The sequence below is a fragment of the Hemitrygon akajei genome, chromosome 2, assembly GCF_048418815.1.
Source record: "Hemitrygon akajei chromosome 2, sHemAka1.3, whole genome shotgun sequence".
Taxonomy (NCBI): Eukaryota; Metazoa; Chordata; class Chondrichthyes; order Myliobatiformes; family Dasyatidae; genus Hemitrygon; species Hemitrygon akajei.
In genome coordinates, this window is record NC_133125.1 from 142,355,797 (window position 1) to 142,380,993 (window position 25,197).

General features: G+C 44.8%; 1 protein-coding gene across 4 annotated transcripts in view; it reads right to left on the bottom strand.

Moving 5' to 3' along the window:
* The window catches only part of nalcn (sodium leak channel, non-selective), a 188,577-nt gene that overhangs the window by 46,426 nt on the left and 116,954 nt on the right, over positions 1–25,197 (bottom strand). For all 4 annotated transcript variants that reach the window (XR_012096255.1, XR_012096254.1, XM_073028810.1 and 1 more), the window contains exons 27-34: positions 23,791–23,895; positions 19,778–19,884; positions 18,170–18,290; positions 16,136–16,234; positions 14,589–14,682; positions 12,185–12,291; positions 10,529–10,603; positions 213–332 (exon numbers count right to left, since the gene is read on the bottom strand). Coding sequence is in view for 2 of the 4 variants with exons in the window: in XM_073028810.1 (XP_072884911.1) it covers positions 213–332; positions 10,529–10,603; positions 12,185–12,291; positions 14,589–14,682; positions 16,136–16,234; positions 18,170–18,290; positions 19,778–19,884; positions 23,791–23,895 (828 nt within the window). In the remaining 2 variants the exon portion in view is untranslated. The remainder of the gene's footprint in view (positions 1–212; positions 333–10,528; positions 10,604–12,184; positions 12,292–14,588; positions 14,683–16,135; positions 16,235–18,169; positions 18,291–19,777; positions 19,885–23,790; positions 23,896–25,197) is intronic.

The following is a 25,197-nucleotide window of genomic DNA, read 5'->3' on the forward strand; positions in this document are numbered from 1 at the left end:
CTTCTGACTCAGGAAAGTGTGTGGTACACTGAGTCAGATGTTGGCATTCTCAAACATTTACAGGAAACTTTCAAAGCAAAACTTTCCCATCAATCTGGCAGGAGCAGAGCTGTGAGCTTTCACGTGCTAAGCGCGGACTGATTGAATTCTGTTCAGAAATGACATTCCTTTAAATCTGTTCAAAGGAGCTGGAGAAATCCCCTTTGACTTACAAGTAAAGCGAAGTGTAACACCACCCAGATCACACCCAGCGACGTCACCAGCAAGTCATAACGGTTGCGTCGGCTCTGCCAGTATCCAGAGGGGGACATGGCTGTGATCTTCATGGTCACCTGAAGGAAGTAGAGGCAGAAGCCCATTGAAATACAGGCAGCACGACAGCATAGCTGTTAGCATAACTTTATTAAAGCGCCCGCGACCCTGGTTCAATTCTGCCAAATTCTGTAAGGAGTTTGCACGTTCTGCCCATGACCATGCAGGTTTGCTCCCACATTCCGAATTCACTCTGCTTAGGTTAATTAATCACATTGTTGCAATTGGGCGGTGTGGGCTCAATGGACCGGAAGAGCCTGTTGTAGCACCATGTTACCAGCTTGTCCACGGAAAGAACTAGTGCAGTACAGATTCATTGGATTGGTTCTTGGAATGAGAGGACCCAAGAGTAGAGACTGAGCATCCTCCGCAGGTGGAATTTGGAGGACTGAGGGGGTAAATGTTCTGGGAGTAATGGGTGGCTGCTGACAGACCACAAGACCCTAAGACATAGGAGCAGAATTAGGCCATTCAGTAAATTGAGTTTGCTCCACCATCCCATCATGGCTGATCCCGGATCCCACTCAACCCCATACACCTCGCTTCTAGCCAAATCCTTTTTATTTTCTGACCGATAAGGAAATAGTCAACTTCCACCTTAAACATACCCACAGGCTTGGCCTGCACCACAGTCTGTGGCAAAGCATTCCATGGATTCACTACTCTCTGGATAAAAAAATTCCTCTTTACCTCTGTTCTAAAGGGTCACCCCTCAATTTTGAGGCTGTGCCCTCCGGTTCTGGATACCCCCACCATAAGAAACATCTGTCCACATCCACCCTTTTCTCGTCCTTTCAACGTTTAGTAGGTTTCAGTGAGCTACCCTGCATTCTTCTAAATTCCAGTGAGTACAGGCCCAAAGCTGCCAAACGCTCCTGATATGTTAAACCCTTCATTCCCAGAATCATTCTCGTGAACCTCCTCTGGAATCTCTCCAATGACAACACGACCTTTCTGAGATATGGGGCCCAAAACTGTTGACAATACTCTAAGTGCGGCCTGACTAGTGTAAAGACTCAGCATTATCTCCTTGCTTTTATATTCTATTCCCATTGAAATAAATGCCAACATTGCATTTGCCTTCTTTACCACAAGCTCAACCTGTAAATTAACCTTCTGGGAATCTTCCACGAGGAATCACTCTGCACCTCTGATGTTTGAACCTTCTCCTCATTTCGATAATTGTTCCTTTTAACAAAATGCATCCATACATTTCCCAACACTGTATTCCATCTGCCACTTCTTTTGCCCATTATTCCAATTTGTCTAAGTTCTGCTGCAATTGTATTGCTTCCTCAGCAATACCTACCCATCCAGCTATTTTCATATCATCCGCAAACTTTGCCACAGAGCCAACAATTCTATTATCTAAATCAGTGACAATGTGAAAAGTAGCGGTCCCAATACTGACCCCGAGGAACACCAGCAGCCAACCAGAAAAGGCCCCTTTTATTCCCAGTCTCTGCCTCCTGCCTGTCAGCCATTCTGCTATCCATGCCAGTATCTTTCCTGTAATGCCATAGAATTTTATCTTGTTAAGCAGCCTCATGTGTGGCACATTATCAAATGCCTTCTGAAAATCCAAGCAAATGACATCCACTACCTCTCTTTTGTCCACCCAGCTTGTTACTTCCTCCAACAACTCTTAACAGATTTGTCAGGCAAGATTTCCCTTTACAGAAACTATGCTGACTTTGACTTAGTTTATCATTGGACTCCAAGTACCTCGAAACTTCACCCTTAAGTATAGACTCCAACACTTTCTCAACCACTGAGGTTAGGCTAACTGGACTATAATTTCCTTTCTTTTGCCTTCCTCCCTTTTTAAAGAGTGGAGTGACATTTGCAATCTTCCAGTCCTCCAGGACCATGCCAGAATCAAATGATTCTTGAAAGATCATGACTAATACATCTGTTATCTCTTCAGCCACCTCTCTCAGGACTCTGGGATGTAGTCCATCTGTCCAGGTGACTTATCCACCTTAACACCTTTGAGTTTGCCTGGCACGCTTTCCTTTGCAATAACAATGGCATTCACTCCTGCTCCCTGACACACTGCTAGTGTCTTCCACAGTGAAGACAGATGCAAAGTACCCATTATTCAATACAGGGCTACAGGTCAAATGCTGGAAGATGGGATTGATGCAAATGGATGCACACTTGGTTTGCCCGGATACAATGGACTGAATGGCCTGTTTCCATGTTGTATGACTCTGTGGCTGCCATTTAATAATGTCACAGGATACTGCAGTTATCCCTACACTGTGCTGATACTGGGAGGAATTCTCTTGCCTTTTGTCAAATCATAGACACAAGAGATTGCTGGAATCTGGAGTAACAATCTGCTGGAAGAGCTCAGCAGGTCAAACAGCATCCGTGGGGAGAGGGGGGGGAAGAATTCTCAATGTTTGACATTCTGATGCAGGATTTCAACCTGAGATGTTGACAATTACTCCCACCAAACCCTTCCCCTATTCCCCCAGACGCTGCCTGACACGCTGAGTTATTCTAGAAGATTATTTGTTTTTCCACTTCAAACTGTGCCTCGATTTTTCACGTTCAGCTGAGGGGCTGCTCATTAATGCTTCACCCCAAAAGCTGGCTCTGACAGTGCAGCACTCCTTCAGTACTCAAAGTAAGTTTATTATCAAAGTACATACATGTCACCATATAAAACCCTGAGATTTGTTTTCTTGCGGGCAATCACAGTAAGTACAAGAAACACAATAGAATCAATGAAAGACTGCACCTAACAAGATGGACATCAACAATATGCAAAAAAACTGTGCAAATACAAAAAAAATTAATAAATCAGCAATAAATATCAAGAACATGAGATGAAGAGTCCATAGGCTGTGGGAATAATTCAGTGATGGGGCAAGTGAAGTCGAGTGAAGTTATTCTCTCTAGTTCAAGAGCCTGATGGTTGAGGGGTAATAACTGTTCCTGAACCTGGTAGTGATGGTCCTGGGGCTCCTGTACCTTCTTCTTGATGGCAGCAGTGAGAAGAGAGCATGACCTTGGTGGTGGGGGCCCCTGATGATGAATGCTGCTTTCCTGGGCCAGCGCTGCACGTAGAAATGTGCTCAATGGTGGGGAGGGCTTTACCCGTGATGTAAAGGGCAGTATCCACTACGTTTTGTTGGCTTTTCTATACAAAGGCATTGGTGTTTCCATACCCGGACATGATGGAGACGGTCAATAATACACTCCACCACACATTATAGAAGTTTGTCAAAGTTTTAGATGACATGCCAAATCTTTGCAAACTTCTAATAGTGGCACTCTGTTTTTTCCTTATATTGGCACTTATGTGCTGGACCCAAGAACAGATCCTCTAACATGAGAACACTGAGGAAGCTGAAGTTGCTGACCCTCTGCAGCTCTGATCCTCCCATCAGGACTGGCTCATGGACCTCCAGTTTCCTCCTCCTGAGTCAACAACCATCCCCCCCTTTGTCTTGCTGACATTGAGTTAGAGGTTGTTGCTGTGGCCAGATTTTCCATCTCCCTCCTTTTCTGTCTGCTCATTCGTCATCACCTTTGACTTGCAATATCACAAAACAGATAGAGCCTTCCTGACGAAGCATCAATCAGTCATTGTCAAAGCACAGGCCTTGGAAAGAGAGCTGATTTACAGGCTCCTGCGCACCTGGTAGTACACAGACGTTTGTCATCTCACATCAACCAGCAGAACTGGTCTGCAATAGCTGAGAGTAGAAATTCTGCCATCTTTACCCTGAATGGCTTTGAATAAATTTACTGGGAAATGCAAACCTCTTGCCTTTATAGTTCTGATCAGACAGAGCACACTGGTCTCTGGGAATACTCCATTACCTCTTGCTTTGATTGAGAAGGGTGAATGTCAATTTTCCTGTCTGTTTTGATTTGCGGAGCTATTTCCAATGTACAATGATGTAGTTTTCTTCACAGGACACTTTCTGGCCCAAATATGACTCGGGCAGACAGTTGGGGGGTGCGAGGGAGACGGGGAAGGAGGGAGAGAGATGGAGGGAGGGAGGGAGACAGGTGAGATGGGGGGGGAGACGGGGTTGAGATGAGGGGAGGGAGATGGGGAGAGGGAGATGGGGAAAGGGAAAGAGGGATGGAGAGAGAGATGGGGAGATGGGGAGAGAAGGAGAGAGAGACAGGGAGGGAGGGAGAGAGAGGGGGAGATGGGGGGAGAGAGAGACGGGGAGGGAGGGAGAGAGAGATGGGGAGATGGGAGAGAGATGGGGGAGAGGGGGACAGGGAGGAGAAAGGCAGATGGCAGCGGGAAGGAGGGGTAGCGAGTGGGTGGAGGGAGGGGGAAGAGGGAAGGAGGGAGGGGGTTTAATGGAGGGGTGAAGGAGAGGGTGTTGTGGAGTGGGGGATGAGGGCGAGGGGGGACAGGGAGAGGGGACGGGTGGATGGTGGTGAGGGGGGACGGGGGTGAATGGGGGAGGGGAGAGGGTAGGGGAAATAGGTTCACCCCCTCCACCATCACATTTCTGAAACATTCATGAACACTACTTTGTTTTTCCTTATTGTTTGCAGTATTTGTTTCTATAATTTACAATAATTTTATGTCTTTACACCATATTGCTGTTGCAACAACAGCTTCCACTTCATGTAAGTCAGCGATAACAAATCTGATCCTGGCTCCTTTATGTGTATCAACTAAGCTCTGCTACTGCCTTTAAGAACTATGAGCTTATCAGTTTTCAATTATTTCACAGACTGTACTCATGTTTTGAAGGCCTTGGTGAAGTTGATGAGCCCATTGCCCTGGTTTCATCGCCCCTGAGCTTTATCAGTGATGATTAAGCACACCTGGCTGGGACGCTGACCAACCCATTTACGGCCAGTACTGCAACATTCACTCTCCAGTAATTAAGTAGTCTCATTAATTTATCAGCATCTTCTCTCAAGCCAGCAAGGAATGCTAAGTAATTTTGAAGTACCAAGCTCATTAAAAAATTGACCTTTAATCCCCTGGAGTTCAGCAATATCAGATTACAAACTGCTCTCCCCAAAATTGGAAGCAAATCTAATAGATGATCAAAGACAAGGCAATATTGGACAAATTAGCCTTTAATCTAGCTTTGCAGAATGAGAGGACGCACACACACCACTAATGGGCAGGCAACTGCTCAGATTTTTACCAGTCTGTTGAGGGATATGATATTGCTAAAGCATTGTTTAGATCTGGCCATCATTGCTAAGGCTGGCATTTATTACCCAGCACTGCCCTGCAGGTGGCGCTAGTGAGCCATATTCTTGAAGCACTGCAGTTCTGCAACATCCCTAAAGTTACGTGGAGAAACTCGGTCATGATGAAGGATTGGTGATAAATTTCCAACTCAGCAACCTGTGTAACTTGGAGAGGAATCTGCAGGCAATGGTGCTCCATATGCTTTGTCCTTGTGGGTGGTAGAGGCTGTGGTCTGAGAGTAGCCTGGGTGAGTAACTGCAGTGCACGTTGTAGATGGTGCACACAGCAGCCACTGTGGGCTGGTAGAGCACTCAGGGTGGTTGACAGGAAGTCAGTCAGGTGGGCTGCATTCTCCTGGACGGCATTGAGCGTTTTGAGTGTTGCTGCAGCTTGCACTTTTCCAGATAAGACTAACAAGAGTACAAGAGAGAAGGCTGGACAGCTGCCTTTTGGCATACAGCAAGGTGTTGCCGAAGGGTATCTGACTGGTTCAGATGACTGAAGCAGTTGATGGGGTGGACAGGGACAGAAACCATTCCAGCAGTAAGCCTTAAAAACATGAGCACAGCCAGGACGCCCTCCTAAAAAGCCACCGAGGTTTTTTTTGTGAGGGTTACAGAATAAAATTGGGGATACAGATCAGGCAGATTCACATGTTTGCTACCCTGGCCATTCCCTTTTCTCTCTTCTACCTTCTAGGAGAAGATATGGGAGCTTGAAAGCCCAGACGACCAGACTTGGAATCAGCTTCTTCTCCACTCCACCAGACCCCTGGTCTAATCACCTCTCTCCAACACACTTCCCAGTGACCCCTGGTCTAGTCACCTCTCTCTAACACTCTTCCCAGTGACGCCTGGTCTAGTCACCTCTCTCTAACACTCTTCCCAGTGACCCCTGGTCTAGCGACTTCTCTCTAACACTCTTCCCAGTGACCCCTGGTCTAATCACCTCTCTCTAACACTCTTCCCAGTGACCCCTGGTCTAGCGACCTCTAACGCTCTTCCCAGTGACCCCTGGTCTAGTCACCTCTCTCTAACACTCTTCCCAGTGACTCCTGGTCTAATCACCTCTCTCTAACACTCTTCCCAGTGACCCCTGGTCTAATCACCTCTCTCTAACACTCTTCCCAGTGACCCCTGGTCTAGTCACCTCTCTCTAACACTCTTCCCAGTGACCCCTGGTCTAGCGACTTCTCTCTAACACTCTTCCCAGTGACCCCTGGTCTAATCACCTCTCTCTAACACTCTTCCCAGTGACCCCTGGTCTAGCGACCTCTAATGCTCTTCCCAGTGACCCCTGGTCTAGTCACCTCTCTCTAACACTCTTCCCAGTGACTCCTGGTCTAATCACCTCTCTCTAACACTCTTCCCAGTGACCCCTGGTCTAATCACCTCTCTCTAACACTCTTCCCAGTGACCCCTGGTCTAGTCACCTCTCTCTAACACTCTTCCCAGTGACCCCTGGTCTAGCGACTTCTCTCTAACACTCTTCCCAGTGACCCCTGGTCTAGTCACCTCTCTCTAACACTCTTCCCAGTGACTCCTGGTCTAATCACCTCTCTCTAACACTCTTCCCAGTGACCCCTGGTCTAATCACCTCTCTCTAACACTCTTCCCAGTGACCCCTGGTCTAGTCACCTCTCTCTAACACTCTTCCCAGTGACCCCTGGTCTAGCGACTTCTCTCTAACACTCTTCCCAGTGACCCCTGGTCTAATCACCTCTCTCTAACACTCTTCCCAGTGACCCCTGGTCTAGCGACCTCTAATGCTCTTCCCAGTGACCCCTGGTCTAGTCACCTCTCTCTAACACTCTTCCCAGTGACTCCTGGTCTAATCACCTCTCTCTAACACTCTTCCCAGTGACCCCTGGTCTAATCACCTCTCTCTAACACTCTTCCCAGTGACCCCTGGTCTAGCCACCTCTCTCTAACACTCTTCCCAGTGATCCCTGGTCTAGTCACCACTCTCTAACACTCTTCCCAGTGACCCCTGGTCTAGCCACCTCTCTCTAACACACTTCCCAGTGACCCCTGGTCTAGCGACCTCTAACACTCTTCCCAGTGACCCCTGGTCTAGTCACCTCTCTCTAACACTCTTCTCAGTGACCCCTGGTCTAGCGACCTCTCTCTAACACACTTCCCAGTGACCCCTGGTCTAATCACCTCTCTCTAACACTCTTCCCCGTGACCCCTGGTCTAATCACCTCTCTCTAACACTCTTCCCAGTGACCCCTGGTCTAGCGACCTCTCTCTAACACACTTCCCAGTGACCCCTGGTCTAGCGACCTCTAACACTCTTCCCAGTGACCCCTGGTCTAGTCACCTCTCTCTAACACTCTTCCCGGTGACCCCTGGTCTAGCCACCTCTCTCTAACACACTTCCCAGTGACCCCTGGTCTAGCGACCTCTAACACTCTTCCCAGTGACCCCTGGTCTAGTCACCTCTCTCTAACACTCTTCCCAGTGACTCCTGGTCTAATCACCTCTCTCTAACATTCTTCCCAGTGACCTCTGGTCTAGCGACCTCTCTCTAACACTCTTCCCAGTGACCCCTGGTTTAATCACCTCTCTCTAACACTCTTCCCAGTGACCCCTGGTCTAGCGACCTCTCTCTATCATTCTTCCAAGTGACCCCTGGTCTAATCACCTCTTTCTAACACTCTTCACAGTGACCCCTGGTCTAGCGACCTCTCTCTAACACTCTTCCCAGTGACCCCTGGTCTAGCCACCTCTCTCTAACACACTTCCCAGTGACCCCTGGTCTAGCGACCTCTAACACTCTTCCCAGTGACCCCTGGTCTAGTCACCTCTCTCTAACACTCTTCCCGGTGACCCCTGGTCTAGTCACCTCTCTCTAACACTCTTCCCAGTGACCCCTGGTCTAGCCACCTCTCTCTAACACTCTTTCCAGTGACCCCTGGTCTAGTCACCTCTCTCTAACACTCTTCCCGGTGACCCCTGGTCTAGCCACCTCTCTCTAACACACTTCCCAGTGACCCCTGGTCTAGTGACCTCTAACACTCTTCCCAGTGACCCCTGGTCTAGTCACCTCTCTCTAACACTCTTCCCAGTGACTCCTGGTCTAATCACCTCTCTAACACTCTTCCCAGTGACCTCTGGTCTAGCGACCTCTCTCTAACACTCTTCCCAGTGACCCCTGGTTTAATCACCTCTCTCTAACACTCTTCCCAGTGACCCCTGGTCTAGTGACCTCTAACACTCTTCCCAGTGACCCCTGGTCTAGTCACCTCTCTCTAACACTCTTCCCAGTGACTCCTGGTCTAGCGACCTCTAACACTCTTCCCAGTGACCCCTGGTCTAATCACCTCTCTCTAACACTCTTCCCAGTGACCCCTGGTCTAGCGACCTCTCTCTATCACTCTTCCCAGTGACCCCTGGTCTAGCGACCTCTAACACTCTTCCCAGTGACCCCTGGTCTAGTCACCTCTCTCTAACACTCTTCCCAGTGACTCCTGGTCTAATCACCTCTCTCTAACACTCTTCCCAGTGACCTCTGGTCTAATGACCTCTAATACTCTTCCCAGTAACCCCTGGTCTAGTCACCTCTCTCTAACACTCTTCCCGGTGACCCCTGGTCTAGTCACCTCTCTCTAACACTCTTCCCAGTGACCCCTGGTCTAGCCACCTCTCTCTAACACTCTTCCCAGTGACCCCTGGTCTAGTCACCTCTCTCTAACACTCTTCCCAGTGATGCAGCCAAGTTCTCCAACCCTAAACTTTAACACTCTCAGTTACTGTCACTGTAGCATCTTTCTACGGCTATTTCAGATTGCACCAGAAATTTTGCACCAATCCAATTTGCATCTGCCTCTGTATTTATTGGGGCGTTTATTATTATGTACACCGGTTACTCTGAGCTTCAGGGATTTCAGTGCATTCTGGTGTATATGACAATAAGCTAATCTGAATCCAACTGATCAATGGAACTGAGATGAGGAGAAACTACTTCACTCTGATGTCTGTGAATTTTCCAAATTCTCCTTCCCAGATGTGGTCACCCAGTTGTGCAGAGTATTTAAGTCTGAAATCGAAGGATAGTTGAGCACTGAGCAAACCTCATTTGCAGATCCAGTGGGAAAATGGGCTGGAATACCATCAGTGGAGTGATGATGGTCTGACTGGTGCAGTAGGCTCAAGAGACAACGTTCTCTTCCTGCTATGTTCTCTCCTTCTGATTAGGCTGCCAGTTTTTAAAAAGAAGTTTAAAATTGAGGTGAGCTTCTAAGCCAAGACTCAGGTCAACTAATCTCACAGTTAAAGTGCATGAACTGACTCTCACATCTCAAGAAAAGTGCCTTGTGCTAACTGGTGAATGGTTCAAGAAGTATTTTGAGACTGCAATCAAGAGTGGCGACACGGTGGTGTAGCTGTCAGCACAACGCTTTACAACGCATCAGCTGTAAGATCTGGGTTTGATTCCTGGTGCTGTCTGTAAGGAGCTTGTATGTTCTCCCCGTGACTGCATAGCTTCCTCCTGGTGCTCCGGTTTCTTCTGATATTCCAAAGACATATGGTTAGGGTTGGGTTTTGGGTATGCTATGCTGGTCCTGGAATCATGACAACACTTGAGGGCTACACAGCACAACCCCTGCTGTTTTGAATGGATACAAACAACATATTTCACAGTAAGTTTCAATGTTAGCGAAAAAAGCTAATCTTTATCTTTAACTCTTTGTAAAGCTATCTGACTCACTACATTGCCTTATTCCCTGACAGGTGCAAAACCAAACCAACATCGAAAGCAACAAAACGAATCCATTTCCCAATAAAACACCAAAATCTATCCATAATGGGGAGTTCTTTATCCTGCAGTAATCAGGAATCCTTCGATTCTATGTGCTCCTTTGTTCAGATCATGTATCAATTAAAACAAGTTGTCGGTAAATGTGACGTTGGTTGGCAGTGAAGACATTCCTACAGTTGGCAACAACTCTGAACACACTATTCAGATGGCAGAAGTGTGGGTGCAGCTGGCAAAAATGTATATTAAAACTAGTGTTACCTCAAGGACGAAGATAAAGGTGAAGATGACGGACATCGTCGCCAGAGGAACTGTCACCGGGTCATCAACATCCCACTGCAATACAGAAAGGATGTCACTGTAAGTTACCTATAGCCTTTGGGTTTAAGTCCATGAAAGACAACTGGATACTCAATGGACAGAGAGGGAGACACAGCACAGTATCTAATATAGAAACATAGAAAATAGGTGCAGGAGTAGGCCATTCGGCCCTTCAAGCCTGCACCGCCATTCAGTATGATCATGGCTGATCATCCAACTCAGAACCCTGTACCTGCTTTTTAATAATTCTAGATCTCCTCTACACTGCTGCAGTGCACACAATGCTGGAGGATCTCAGCTGGTCAGTCAGTGTCTTGGGCTGTCACCTTTCATCAGGACTGGAAAGAAAGGCGGCAAAAAATAGTATAAAAGGGTGGTGTTGGGGGAGGAGCAGGAGCTGAGAGGTGAGAGGTGAAATCTCCTCTAGACTATTTATTGCTTCCTGATGTATCCCACTCTCACCTTCCACTTTCTTTCTGTCATTCGGTTCTTCCTGCTTTCCATGCTGAGGACACAAGTATAGATCAGGTGGCTGGGGTGGGGTCAAACTTTGTGGAGCACTCTGTCCATTCCACAACAGTGCCCTTTCCTGCTTCTTTTCACATGTCCCTTTAATTCTTCACTTCATTCCCACTTTACCCTCATCCTCTTAAAGCATAAATGAATCAAAGGAACAACTCCTGAGTTTTGATGTTTGACTCAGATTGTTCCTCAATAACATTGAGCATACCAATGATTCTCCATTACACCTCCTCTACTCTTTAGGTGCCCCATGTGTTTCAATCCAGTCTGTCACTGCATCTTAAATGCTACTTAATCTCTCCAATTTTTCCAGGTGCTAATGGAATGGAGAATCTGTTTCTCTCTCCACAGACGCTGCCTGACGCCTGACTGCTGTATATTTCCACCAGTTCTGCTATAATTAACATTAAGAACTGTGTGGGTCAATTCTAGTTCTATTCCTGATGATAATGATCTCAGCATATAAGGCTTGATTTACTGTAAGCTCAAGGCTACTTGAATGCTTTGGTTGCTATTGTATATAATGCCTCTAGTTAAAAACTATGCTTTGAGATTCCTACTTCTGGAATCTCCTGAGCTCTACAACCTTTTGAAATCTTCATGATCAGTCCACTCTGGCCTTTTGGCCATCCACAAATTTATCTCCAAATTTTTATCCAAACTGATACTTTCAGCTACCTGGACCTTGAGCTCTAGAATCCCTTCTCTTAACCTCTCTACATCAACCATGTCCATGCAGATACCCATTTTAGTCCACTACTTTGGCCAAACTTCCCAGTCTGTCCAGGTGGTTAGGTGTCAAATTCTGTGGCTGGGACATGATACAACATTAAAGGTGCTATATGAATGAACATTGTTGCTGTTGTAGAGACAATAACCTTGCCCTCCACCCTACTGTATGCTCTATGCCACTGGACAGAAGAGGCTTATGTTTCTACAGCATTTTCACATCATCGGAGTGACCCACAGCATGTTGCAGTGCACGGATATGGGAGGAAGGACCAGCCTTCCTCATCATGTCAATAATAAACAGAGTAACGATGCCTCACAATTCCAGTGAGACCGATTTCATACCTTGACGGACAGGAGCACTGATTGAGCGAGGACCATCACAGCAATGCTTCTTTTGAAGAATGGATGCTGTGTTATGTCGTACATTTTAGCTCGGAGCCCGCCATTATCTGGAAAACACAACAGTTATATTCTGCTGTACAGATTCAGACCATTCTGTCCCTCTGCTCCAGGCCATTGTTCTAGCCCACACTTATTTCCTCCTCCCCCAATTTCCTCCATATGTTTATCAAACTTCCCCTTAAACACATCCCTGGTCCTCACCCTTACTCCGTCCTGTAAGAGTGAGATCCAGTTTTCTGAGTTTCTATCATTGCTATCTAACATAATGACATTTGAATTTGATCTTCCTTAGGTTCTTCATGGTCTCTCACCTCCCTACTTCTACAGTTTCCTCAGGGATTGTAGCAATTCTCTAGTTCCATCACTGAGAGAATCCACTATTGGCAGCTTTGCCTTTATTGCCTCTGCTGTGAGCACCTCTTTCTTTTAAACATTCTTCCTAAAACCTCTGTGTCTGATCAAGCTTTTGGTCACCTGTATGTAGACCTCACGTAGTTGTGTGCTAACCTTTGTTTGATGATACTCCTGCACTGTGGGATATTCAAAAGTTCATTTGCAGGATTCAGAGGATATTGGTGCTATACAACTGCAAGATGTTGTTCTCTCTCTTTTACAGCTCTTGCAGACTCCAGCAGGCGTACCATTTTGTGGCCAGCAAATTTAATTGAATATAAGGGCAGGGAGGTTATGCTCCAACTTTATAAACCCTCAGCTTGAACCCTGTGTGCAGAGGAGATACACCAGGATATTGCCTAAAATGGAACAGTTAAGTTACGAGGAGAGATGGGTCTCTCTGGTGTTGAGGGTGTTTAAGAGGGAGTATAACTGAGGTGTATACAGTAAAATAATGAGAGGTACAGACATGGTACACTGCGGTAAACAAGAGGACATAGGTTTGGGGGAAGGGGAAGAGATCTAGAAGGGAATCTTTCTTATCGTGCAAAATTGGGCAGAAGATATGGACAGTCTGCAGAGAGATATAGAACAGTTAAGTGAGTGGGCAAGGGTCAGGCAGATGGAGTACTATGTTGGCAAATGTGAGGTCATACACTTTGGAAGGAAAAATGAAAGAGCATATTATTATTTAAATGGTAAAAATTGCTAGAGGGAATGAATTTACGAGCAGGGAGGTTATGCTGCAACTGAATAGGGTACTGGTGAGGCTGCACCTGGAGTACTGCCTGCAGTTCTAGTCTCCTTACTTGAGGAAGGATATACTGGCTTTGGAGGCAGTGCAAAAGAGGCTCACCAGGTTGAATCCAGAGATGTGGGGGTTAGACTATGAGGAGAGATTGAGTCGCCTGGTACTGTACTCGTTGGAATTCAGAAGAATGAAAGGAGATCTTATAGAAATATAAAATTATGAAAGGAACAGATAAGATAGAGGCAGGAAAGTTGTTTCCACTGGTAGGTGAGACTAGAACAAGGGGACATAGCCTCAAGATTTGAGGGAGTAGATTTAGGATGGAGATGAGGAGGAACTGCTTTTCCCAGAGAGTGACAGTGAAGGCTACTTCAAGTAAATATATTTAAGATAAGGTTGGATAGTTTTTTGCATAGTAGAGGAATTAAAGGTTATGGGGAGAAGGCAGGTAGGTGGAGATGAGTCCATGGCCAGATCAGCCATGATCTTATTGGATGGCAGAGCAGGCTCGACCGGCTAGATGGCTCCTCCTACTCCTATTTCTTATGCTTCTTAACAACAGTAGTGAATACCTGGAAGGGAGAGAAGAATGACTGACAGCATTTAAGAAGTGTCTAGATGGGGAAAGACCTGGGGGATGGGATTATCACAGAAAGGTGCCAGCTGGTCAGTGTGGATGGTCATATAAAAAGCCTACTTCAATGCTGCATGACTCTGTGCTAAACAGCTTCACTGAAAATACCAGCAAATTGCATTTATAGAGCACCCTTCTCTATAGAATGCTATACCCTTCTGTAATGCTATCAAGCTGTGAGAATCTATTTCCCTTCAAACAACACTGCATTATTCCCTCTTTAATGCTCTGAATTGTTCCAAACATGCCCAGTATCTTCCCTGTGCAAGTAAAGGAAGCAGATAGGGTTTACATTGGATGCTGTAGATTAGTCTGCATAAATTCACCTTAGTAATCAGGACTAAACAGTCAAAGTTTTTAACAAGGAGGGAAAAAAATTGGTAAACATTGGAGAAAACGGGAGTTTATTGTTTCCTCAAAGTTGGGTTTGGGACTGAAATTAATGTGTCTCCACTTGACAAATCATTGAAGGATATCTAAACTTCCACAGGAAGCTAAAATGAGAGCAGCCCCATGAGAGGCTGCAGCAGTGTGGTTTGCTGCTCCGTAGGACAGAATTTGCTTACCAGGTCTAGCAGCCAGGTGAAGGGGCTGAGCGATCTTCAGCCGGCTTTTCAGGTCCTCCCATCGCCTCTGGTCAACCGTCAGTAATGCAGTGCCCTGGAAAACCAGCAGGAAGTCAACTCACCGGTAATTCCACCTCACTGTGTCAGGGAGGGAGCAACAGGTCACTGAGCCATCAGTTAAATGGGGCAACTGCTATTTGGGACAAGTCTTAAAGAACAAAAATTAATAAAAAAAAATAGCCAGGATTCCCTTCATTTAACTGGGACACTATGCCACTTAATTAGGACAGGAAACTGTTCCCGAACATCAGATGCATGTGCTTGGGTGGCCATTACATACTACAACGTGCTTACAGTGAACAGTTTTAAATACTGTCAGTTGCATGTGCTTGTGTTTAAAAAGCAGTGATTTTTGTCACTGATAGTTGATGAGAAATAAGCAGTAAGACAATTCAGAGCATTTTGTTCACTGTGGTTTCAAGCATTTTGGCTTGGAGATGTCAGAAACGGCCGGGAGCGAAAATGAAATGGTTACAACTACTTTCAACAAGTTAGGAACTACAAATAATTTGAAGGTATCAACAATCATCTTAAATGTTACAATGAAAATGAAGATTTGGCAGACACAATCGTCAATAGCATTGTATGAAGGCAGTCTATTATCTACACTGGGTGTCTGTGCTTATTTTGTTCATTTACAGTCAATCAAAAGAACACAGCCATGTACACTGGATGAAATTTTCCATTGACAATTATTAGGAACTTATACACAGTTTTATAGTACTGTAGCAATATTAGTAGTGTTCTACTTTTTTCTGTATTTCATTTAAATACATTAGTCCTTTTTATACCTTTTATCCCATTTCCATGGAACTATGGCTAACTGCAGCAGCCACTGTATTGGGCCAAAATGAACTGGTTCCAATGTGTCCCAATTAATTGGAATCCACTGTATATTTCTGCTCCTAACTTTTAATTTTAGTGCAAAAGTCAAATCTTTTTATGTTAAAGTATTTAGGGTAAAAGTAACAAAATATCTTGTGAAATTAATTAGGGGCAGGATGGCTTGCAACACTGTATATGTTTTTTTATTATATTACATAAATGTCACATCAATATTACCAGTGAGTTATGCAACTCAGGGGAATAGAGATCAAACTACAAATGGTCACCAACTTCAGGAAGCTAGACAGAGTACACACCTCTGCTTGTACCAGTGGTGTTGAGGCAGAGATGGTTGAGAGTTTCAAGTTCCTAGGTGCAAACATCACCAATAATTAATCTTAGTCCAGCCACATTGACACCGTGGCCAAGAAACCACACCAATGCCTCCACTTCCTCAGAAGGCTAAGGAAATTTCTCATATCCCTGATGACTGATGCCAATCTTTATAGATGCATCATATAAAGCAGCCAATCAGTATACCTCATTACCAACAATAATAAACCAATACCAAGAATCTATTCACCATGCATTTGACCCTGGCTTGGAAACAACAAAGGATGGAGGCAGCGAGCAGCTTCTGTGATGGCAGTGGTGGGGCTCACCTTATTTTCATTGAAATTAGCAATGACAACACCAACGAAGAGGGTCAGTCCAATCATACAGCCAAGAAAAACAAAGACATGGATGTAGATGCCATGAATCTGCAGGAAGAGAGTTTGTAGTTATACCAGTGACTCTGATTTTACATGAGGTTAACAGTTAGGAATTTGGTATCCGATTTATTACCAAATGAATCAAAACAAGTGAAACAGCATCTTCCTCCACCCCAAATGTACACAACCCTCCCCACCATTGACAGCATCTTCAAGAGCCGGTGCTGCAGGAAAGTGGTATCCATCTTTAAAGACCATCACCTTCTTGAACATGTTCTTTTCTCATTATTACTCTCAAAGAGGAGGCGCAGGAGACAGAATACTCACACTTAACAGATTCAGGAAAAGCTTCTTGTCTGTCATCAGATTTCTAAATGGTCCCTGAACACTACCTCATTATTTCTTTCTTATTGTATATTTATTTATTTTTGTAATTTATAGTAATTTTATGCCTTTGCATTCTACTGCTTTTGCAAAATAACAAATTCCATGTCATATTAGTCAGTGATAATAAACTGACTCTGGTTTTAATGTTGAACCTCTTCTCCATGAGCTCTGCTCCAGAGGAACCCCATCCATCATGTATTGGAAGTTCCAATGCATTCCCTCTACTCATTCACTGGTACATTGAGGTACAAGTACAATGAATCTTAACTAGTTAAAAATAACTTCTCTAGCCCTGAAAAAAAAATCTGGAAAATCGCTTTTGATGATACTTTCCACATGCTGTTAGGGCTGAAGGTGGAAAGAATTTCAGTTATTATGTTTGCTCTCTCTTAATTTGTTTGCCTCACTTTATTTCGATTTCACTAATAGATTATATTAAATCCAATATTTTAACTTTACCCATCCCCACCATCCAAGGCTATGCCATTTTCTCATTTGGCAGGAGTTACAGAAGCCTTAAGTCCTACACCACCAGATTTAAGATCAGCTACATCTCTTCAACCATTCGATTTTTGAACCAACTGGCATTACCCTAATCACTGTAGTTGAGCAACATTATAACCACTTTGAACTAACGTGACTTTTTAGTTATAATAGTTACTTCTTGTAAAAAAAATATAAAAATTGTTTAATTTACGTCGTTCTTGTGAAAGCTGCTTATCTGAGGCAATGTGACTGTGATGTATATTTTTCATTGCACCTACACATACATGTACTTTAGCACATGACAATAAACTTGTTTTTGGGAAGAAGCAAGTCTTTGGCGATTGGCAATAGATGTTTGCAAGTATATTAGCTGCCTGTCAGTCCTATCCACCCACTCATTTGGCTGAACAGAGTTCCAAGAAATAAGTGCACATGGAGAGAAACATTCCTGTGAGTGGTTTGTGCAAGTGACGAAAACAAACATATTTTTGCCCCTAATTTTTAATCTTAGCGCAAAAGTAAAATCTTTTACAAATGGTGGAAGAGTAGTAACAAACCTTGTGGATTTTCTTAGGGGCAGGGGCAATATTGTTTTTATTTTGTTCCATAAATGTCAGTGAGTTGCACAAATAGAGATCAAATTGTGACATAAATTGGACAAAGTTACTGGTTTATTATCACATACTTTATTCTAGTTTGTAAGCAAGTCAGGAAGATGGAGACAAACAGCATCTGTATAGACACAACAGGCTACAGATGCTGGAATCTAGAGTAACAAACTGCTGTAGCAACTCAGCAGGTTGAGCACACGTGTGGAAGAAAATGGACAGTTGAAGTTTTAGGTAGAGATCCTTCATATGGACTTTTGAAACACTGACTGTCCATCTCCCTCCACAGAAGCTGCCTGACTTGCTGAGTTCTTCCAATGATTTGGTTTTCCATTTTCTGTACCTGTGTACGGTCTCCAGATGGCAGCATGGACTATGAGAAGGTCTTGGGAAACTGTAAGCAGGATTAAGTGTGAGTGATGTTCCTTCATGGTTGATTGATAAAACCAGATCAATACTAACACATTTATGTCAAACCCTGTTAGAAATCAATGTTCCTTACTGGGCCCACTCGGTGGATGATGACGTCTCGGACTTCTACCCAACCCTTCAATGAGAGCACTTCAAACAAGGCCAATAACGCACTTCCCACATTGTCAAAGTTGAAGTTCCGAGGGTTGGCCCTGGAATGAAGAAAAATACCCTTTCTGTAAGTCCCATTGGATCAGAAATGGATCACCTGGTTCTCCAGTAACTATTTGCATCCACTTTGTGAACTGGACCTGGTTTGGGGACGGACACAGGTTCCAGTAGTTTCTCCAATCAAATGCTAAGGCAGGTGACTGGGATTCCAGTCGTGGAGGTGGAACTGAATGGGGGTGGTGACAGAAGGAGGAATTGGGTGGGGAGGTTTAGGGAAGGAATTCCAGAGCACACCACCACAGTGGTAAAGTGGCTTAACTCAGGACAATGAGAAGATCCAAACTGGAGGGGTGGAGAGATTTCGGAGGGTGAAATAAGTTTGTACAGTATGGATAAACTTCTGAACTCATTATCTAACTTGTCATGGCCTTTGCACCTTATTGTCTACCTGCAATACACTTTATCTGTGACTGTAGAACCATATTCTGCATTCTGTTATTGCTTTTCCCTTTATAGTCTCTCAAAAGCACTTATATTTTAATACACTATATCTAGGTCCACTTGACAATAATAAACCATTTACCAGTTCCTGCAATGGGACGGGTGAGGGTGTGGTGGGGCTCTTTCCATGTAGAAAAGTCGTGGTCAAGACAGGACACCCCACATTGGGGTAAATAACCGATAGGGGCTGATAAGAAAGATGTTGAGAGTGAGACCAAAACAGTCTTATTTTTACAGCCCTTGTTATTAAATTCAAAACAAAATTAGGAAAAAAATGTTCCACTGAGACTGGGGAGCTCATCCTGCAGGGGTGGGATGGAGGAGGTGAAGAGCAGAGATGAATTTCAGATTTGTGGCGATCTGAGTCTCATTAGGTTAGAGTGGTTTAGTTCCTGGAGGATGTCAGTGGACCAAATACTTACAAAAAAAACCAAACATATACATGTTTCTCTGGGCTGCCCCAGTGCTCGCCGCAAAGCAAACCTAGGGCAGGCTCTTCCAGAATCTGAGAGAGGCACTTGTCCTCGCCTTTGATCCGGGGTGGGATTTCCATGCAAGACAAGTATGGAGAACAAATTTAAGGGTTTTCTTAGGTAAGTTTCCAATGAGAGAAGTCCACTGACGGCAGAAGATGGAATCATTCTCCATGGAGTGACAAAGGTTAAGGGGAAGCTTAATGAAGATGTTCAAAATCTGTAAGGGTTCTATGGAGTGAGTAAGTAGGACCAGGGGATGGAGGATGGGTGTCTACAGGACACAGAGTGAAGGAGATCAGCAGATTAACCAGAGGGCAGGTTCCCCTCCAGGTCCTGACTTGGAAATATATTGCAGATCCTTCATCCTCTCTGGGTGTAGACCCTGGTTGCACCCCCCCCCCCCCCCACCACACACACACACACACACAACAACAACAGAAGTGTGGAAGCATCTTCATTAGATGAACTGAGGGCAACTCAGGGCAATTAGGGATGGGCATTACGTGAGCCTCACCACTGCAATAAGTAGAATAAATGAGCCCTTGTCTCACCAGACACGTGGAACCCAGAAGCCCGGCTTCTTCTCCCCATCCTTCAGCTTCAGATTGAGATTCTTTGACACACTGACATTGATCCGGAACATTCCGTGGCACTGCTCCTGGAACCCAGCACACGAGCACATAACATCAGCAAATAAACTCCCCATGTGACTCTCTTGTCCATTCGTCCCTCCCCACTGATCTCCTTCTTGGCATTTATCCTTGCAAGCAGAACAAGTGCTATACCTGCCCCTACACCTCCCTCCTCACCACCATTCAGGGCCCCAAACAGTCCTTTCAGATGAGGCGACACTTCACCTGTGAGTCTGTTGGGGTCATATACTGTGTCTGGTGCTCCCGGTGGCCTCCTGTATATCAGAGAGACTCGACGTAGACCGGGAGAATGTTCCGCCGAGCAACTACGCTCCGTTCGCCAGAAGAAGAGGGATCTCCCAGTAGCCACCCATTTTAATTCCACTCCCCATTCCCATATGTTAATCCATGGCCTCCTCTACTGTCATGTTGAGGCCACACTCAGGTTGGAGGAACAACAATGTCTGGGTAGCTTCCAACCTGAAGACATGAACATCAATTTCTTGAACTTTTGGTAATGCCCCCACTCCTTCACCATTCCCCATCCCCTTTTCCCTCTATTACCTTCTCATCGCTTCCTTCTGGTTCTCCTCCTCCCTTTTCCTTCTTCCATGGCCTCCTGTCTTCTATTAGATTCGCCCCTCTTCAGCACTGTATCTCTTTCACCAATCAACTTTTCAATTCTTTACTTCATCCCTCTCCTCCCGGTTTCACCTATCACCTTGTGTTCCTCTCACCCCCCTCCCCATCTTTTAAATCTACTCCTAATCTTTCTTTCTCCAGTCCTACAGAAGGGTCTCGGCCTGAAACGTCGACTGTACTTTTTTCTATAGATGTTGCCTGGCCTGCAGAGTTCCTCCAGTATTTTGTATGTGTTACTTGGATTTCCAACATCTGCAGATTTTCTCTTGTTAGCAAATAAGCCTCACCCTCCCACTTTCTCCAAACACAACCTCAGAGACCAACTTGGACAAAGAACATCCTCAGCTCACCATTTACTGCAAGATCATGCTTGCAAATACACAAAACATTGCACTTGTTCCAGTTTAATAACATGTACAGTGGGACAACCAAAACTGTACACAATATTCCCAATGCATACTCACCAACAAATGCAAAATAACATCCCAACACCTACACTCAATGCGCTCACTGATGAAGGCCAATCTGCCGAAAGCCTTCTTCAACCTATCTATCTGTGACACCACTTTCATGGAATCATTCTTAAGTCCTTCTATTCTACAACATTCCCTAGGGCCCTATCATTCACTGTGAAAGTCTTACCCTGGTTTGACTTCCCAAAATGAACACACCTCAGACTTCTTTGGATTAACTTCCATCTCCCATTCCTAGGCCCACTTGCCAAGCTGATCAAGATCTTGCTGTAATTCTTGTTAACTCCATTCACTGCCTACAATACCACTATTTTGGTGTCATCTGCCAACCTATAAACTATGCACATTCTCACCCAGTGATTGGCTGAGGTCTCCATCAATACAGTCTCACTCACTGGGTGCCCACTGTAAAAAGTGGACGGTGTAGAATCTCAGTGTCCATGTTAGTGGAGAAAATGAGCAGATTATAATTACTGTCATCAATAATATTCACAGCATGAAAGATACATCAATTAACAGTAGCCAATTAGGAACATAGAAGCAGGAGCAGGAGTCGGCCATCTGGCCAGTCAAGCCTGTTCCACCGTTCAATAAGATCGTGAACTCAGCTCCATCTACCTGCCTTTTCCCCATAACCTTATCACTGTCCAAAAATCTATCTGTGCCCTAACTATATTTAACGAGGTAGCTTTTACTGCTTCCCTGGCCAGGGAATTTCACAAATTCACTACTCTGAAAAGCAGCTCTTTCCCATCTCTGCTCTAAATCTACTGCCCTGAATCTTGAGGCAATGTCCCCTAGTTCTATTCCCTCTTACCAGAGGAAACAACTTTTGCTGTTTCCTCTGGTAATCCCTTTGATTGTCTTGACGATCCCTTTCATAATTTTATGTATTTCTATAAGATCCCCTCTCAATTCTTCTGAATTCCAGTGAGTATATTCCCAGGTGACTCCAGCAGTTCCAATGAAATGTTAGCTCATATAGTAAGTGGGAAGATAGAGGAAGAGACTTGGACGGTAATTTATTTTTTTTAAATAATGAAAAAATGTCAGCCAGTTCTTGCTCTGTGGGAGGTGTCCCTGGGGAAAATTGCAACATTTATCTCCAACAAAGGAGAACATAATGATGAAAATATCTGGCAATAACCAGGTGTAGAATTATCTGGACTGGCCCAGTATCAAAGTAGTTCCTCTCATTGTGACTCAAGTGACAGATGGGCTTGGTGGGAAAACCTCCACCCCCTCTGGTAGCTCGTTAATGAAAGGGGATGTTGTTTGGGATCCTCAGTGAACAACAATATAGGAGTTCATAAGATTGTAAGAGGCACACATAAAGTAATCAGTGTCATTTTTCCAAGGGCTGAGAAGTCACATACTAGACAGCATCTATTTAAGGTGAGAGGGGGCAGGACAAAAGATTTGTGTGGATCCATTTTGTAAAAACATAGAGAATGGTGTGTGTCTGGAATGTGCTACAGGAGTGGTGTGGAAGCAGACACAACGGTGGTATTTTAGAGTCTTTTAGATATGCACATGAATCTGAAGGTAATGGTGGGATATGCATCACGTGCAGGCAGGACGGATTAGTTTAATTTGGCATTGTGTTTGGCATAGACATGGTGGGCTGGAGAGTCTGTTTCTGTGCTGTTCTGTTTGAGGTTCTAATGTTTTAAAAAGGGAAGTGAATTCATTGCTACGAAAACCCACACCCTTTAATTTTAATGGAGTTCACAAACTGCTGGTTGGCCAGAACGTGGTAGCGTAGTGGTTAATGTGATGTTATTACAGCTCAGGATGCCAGTGTTTGGAGTTCAGTCCCCTGTCCTTTGTAAGGAATCTGTACATCCTCCCCATGGAATGCCAGGGTTCTCTCCAGATCCTCCGGTTTCCTCCCACAGTCCAAAGATGTACCAGGTAGGTTAATTTAGACATTGTAAATTGTCCTGTATCAGGTTATGATTAAAGTCGAGTTTGTTGCAGATTGCTGGGTGGTGAGGCTTGAAACATTGGAAGGGCCAATTTTGAGCTATATCTCTAAAAAATAAGCAGACAAACAAGTAAAACTGAAATCTTGATGGACCACAGTTAGGACAACCCTGACACTCAAAAATGCCCAAGCCAAGCTCTTCACTGCAAAGAAAGATCAACAACTTCGCATTGTATGCAGACATCCCTGGGAAACAAACAATGATTCCAGCAATGATTAATCTGCTGGAGGAACTCAGCTTGTTAAGCAGTATCTGTAGATCAGAGGGATGGTTAATGTTTTGTGTCAAGACTCTGCCTCAAGACTGAGAGAGTAGAGGGGGCTGGTCATTATAAAGAGGTGAGAGGGAGGGCTGATGTAGATGCTGGTATGATAATTGATTTTTACTTCTTCCGTAGGTGATGGGTGGAACCACCAGAGGAGATGGTGGACAGATGGAACCAGATGAGTGAGGGGACAGGAAAGAGGAACCATCGGAGAAGAAACCCAAGTGGATAGGTATGTGGGAGGTGGGCAGGTCCAACTGGGGGAAGAGTATGATGAGTCTGGGAAACAAGGGAGAGAGAGATTGACGATGAACAAAGGTGGACTAGTGGGAGTTGAACAACAACACAGATGCCATGAGATTCTGCCGGAAATATAGCCCTTATGAAGAATCTCAGCCTGAAACATCAACTGTTCTCTTCCTCCATAGATGTTACCTGATCTGCTGAGGTCCTCCAGCAGTTTATGTGCATTGCTTAGGAACATAGGGGGAATTAGAAAAGTCACCGGTCATGACCATGGAAGATGGAGTTCTGTCTTGTATTTTCTGAAGTTAAGTTGCTTACCCGTTTGGTGATGTGAGGATCATTGCACTTGGCAAGTTTCCCGGCAAAAAGCTGAACCCCAAAACTTGCGAAGACCAACATGAGTGTTAACAGCAGAATGGAAACCTGACAGAAGAGACAACAGGCAATGAGGTAATTTAAGGCAGGCTGGAGATCAGTAGCGAACACACATACCACGTAGGATCTAGATTACACTGGAGAGAGAAATATGAGGAAGTGTGGGGGAAATGGGTGGGGTAATGGAAAGGTGTGGGAGATGGTCAAAAAGCCAACACATTCTCCTTGTGACCTATTGGTTTCCCTGTGTGCTCCTGTTTCCTCCCACATCTCAAAGCTGTGTGGGGTTGGTGGCTGTAAACTACCATATGAGAAGATGGGGTGCCGGGGAACTGGCAAGTTAATGGGCATGTGAGAGAGAATAGGTTACCAGTAGATTAGTTGGGGAATGAGACTAATAGGGTTGTTTCAAAAGCTAGCATGGACTCCATAGGCCACTTTTATATTGTCAAGAAGCATGAGGCTGGAGACTACTGAGCTGGACAGGGTGGTGCTGCCTGTATCAACTTGACTGGTAGGAAGTGAGGCAACCTCACCCCTCACTCAGCTCATGAGTGCTTTGTTGCTGGGGTCAGTATTGACTTCAGTGCAGGAGTAGGGGAAAGGTCGACTAATGTCTCACCTCCAGCTGGTTCATTGCATGAACCAGGAGGTCTCAGATGAGCTGATCCATGTCGAGGAAATTGCCAACTCTTTATGGTAGACCCAGCTAGAGGTTCTGGACCTAACCTGGGCCCAGCACAGATGCAGCCAGGAAGAGAGTGCACCGGAGTCTCTACTTTCTTAGATGCTTAAGGAGATTGGGCAAGTCATCTAAAACTCTGACAAACTTCTACCAATATATACTGGAAAGCATTCTGACTAGTTGCATCACATTTTGGTATGGAAACTCCAAAGCACAGGAGTGAAAGAGACTAAGGGGTGGTGGATTCAGCTAGTTCCATCATGGATACATCACCCCCAACCATTGAGGACATCTACAAGAGGCAATGTCTCAGGCAGGTGACATTCATCATCAGGAACTCCCCACCATCCAGGCCATGCCTTCTCCTCCATGCTGCCATTAGGTAGAAGGTCCAAGAGCTTTAAGACTTGCATCTCAAGTTTCAACAAAAGCTTCCTCCCCACAGACTTGACTTTCACTAAATATCATGAATGTTTAATTTTGTTTGTTGTATCATGTATGTTATGCATAATTGATGTTAATTTGTGTTTCTCATGTTTGTAATGCAATGTGCTATTGCTATAAAAAAACATTTTCGTGACATTTATACCCTGGGTACATTTGCCTGTGACAATGAATTTTAATATTTGCTGTGGCTTACATGGAAGATGTGGAAGTATATAAAG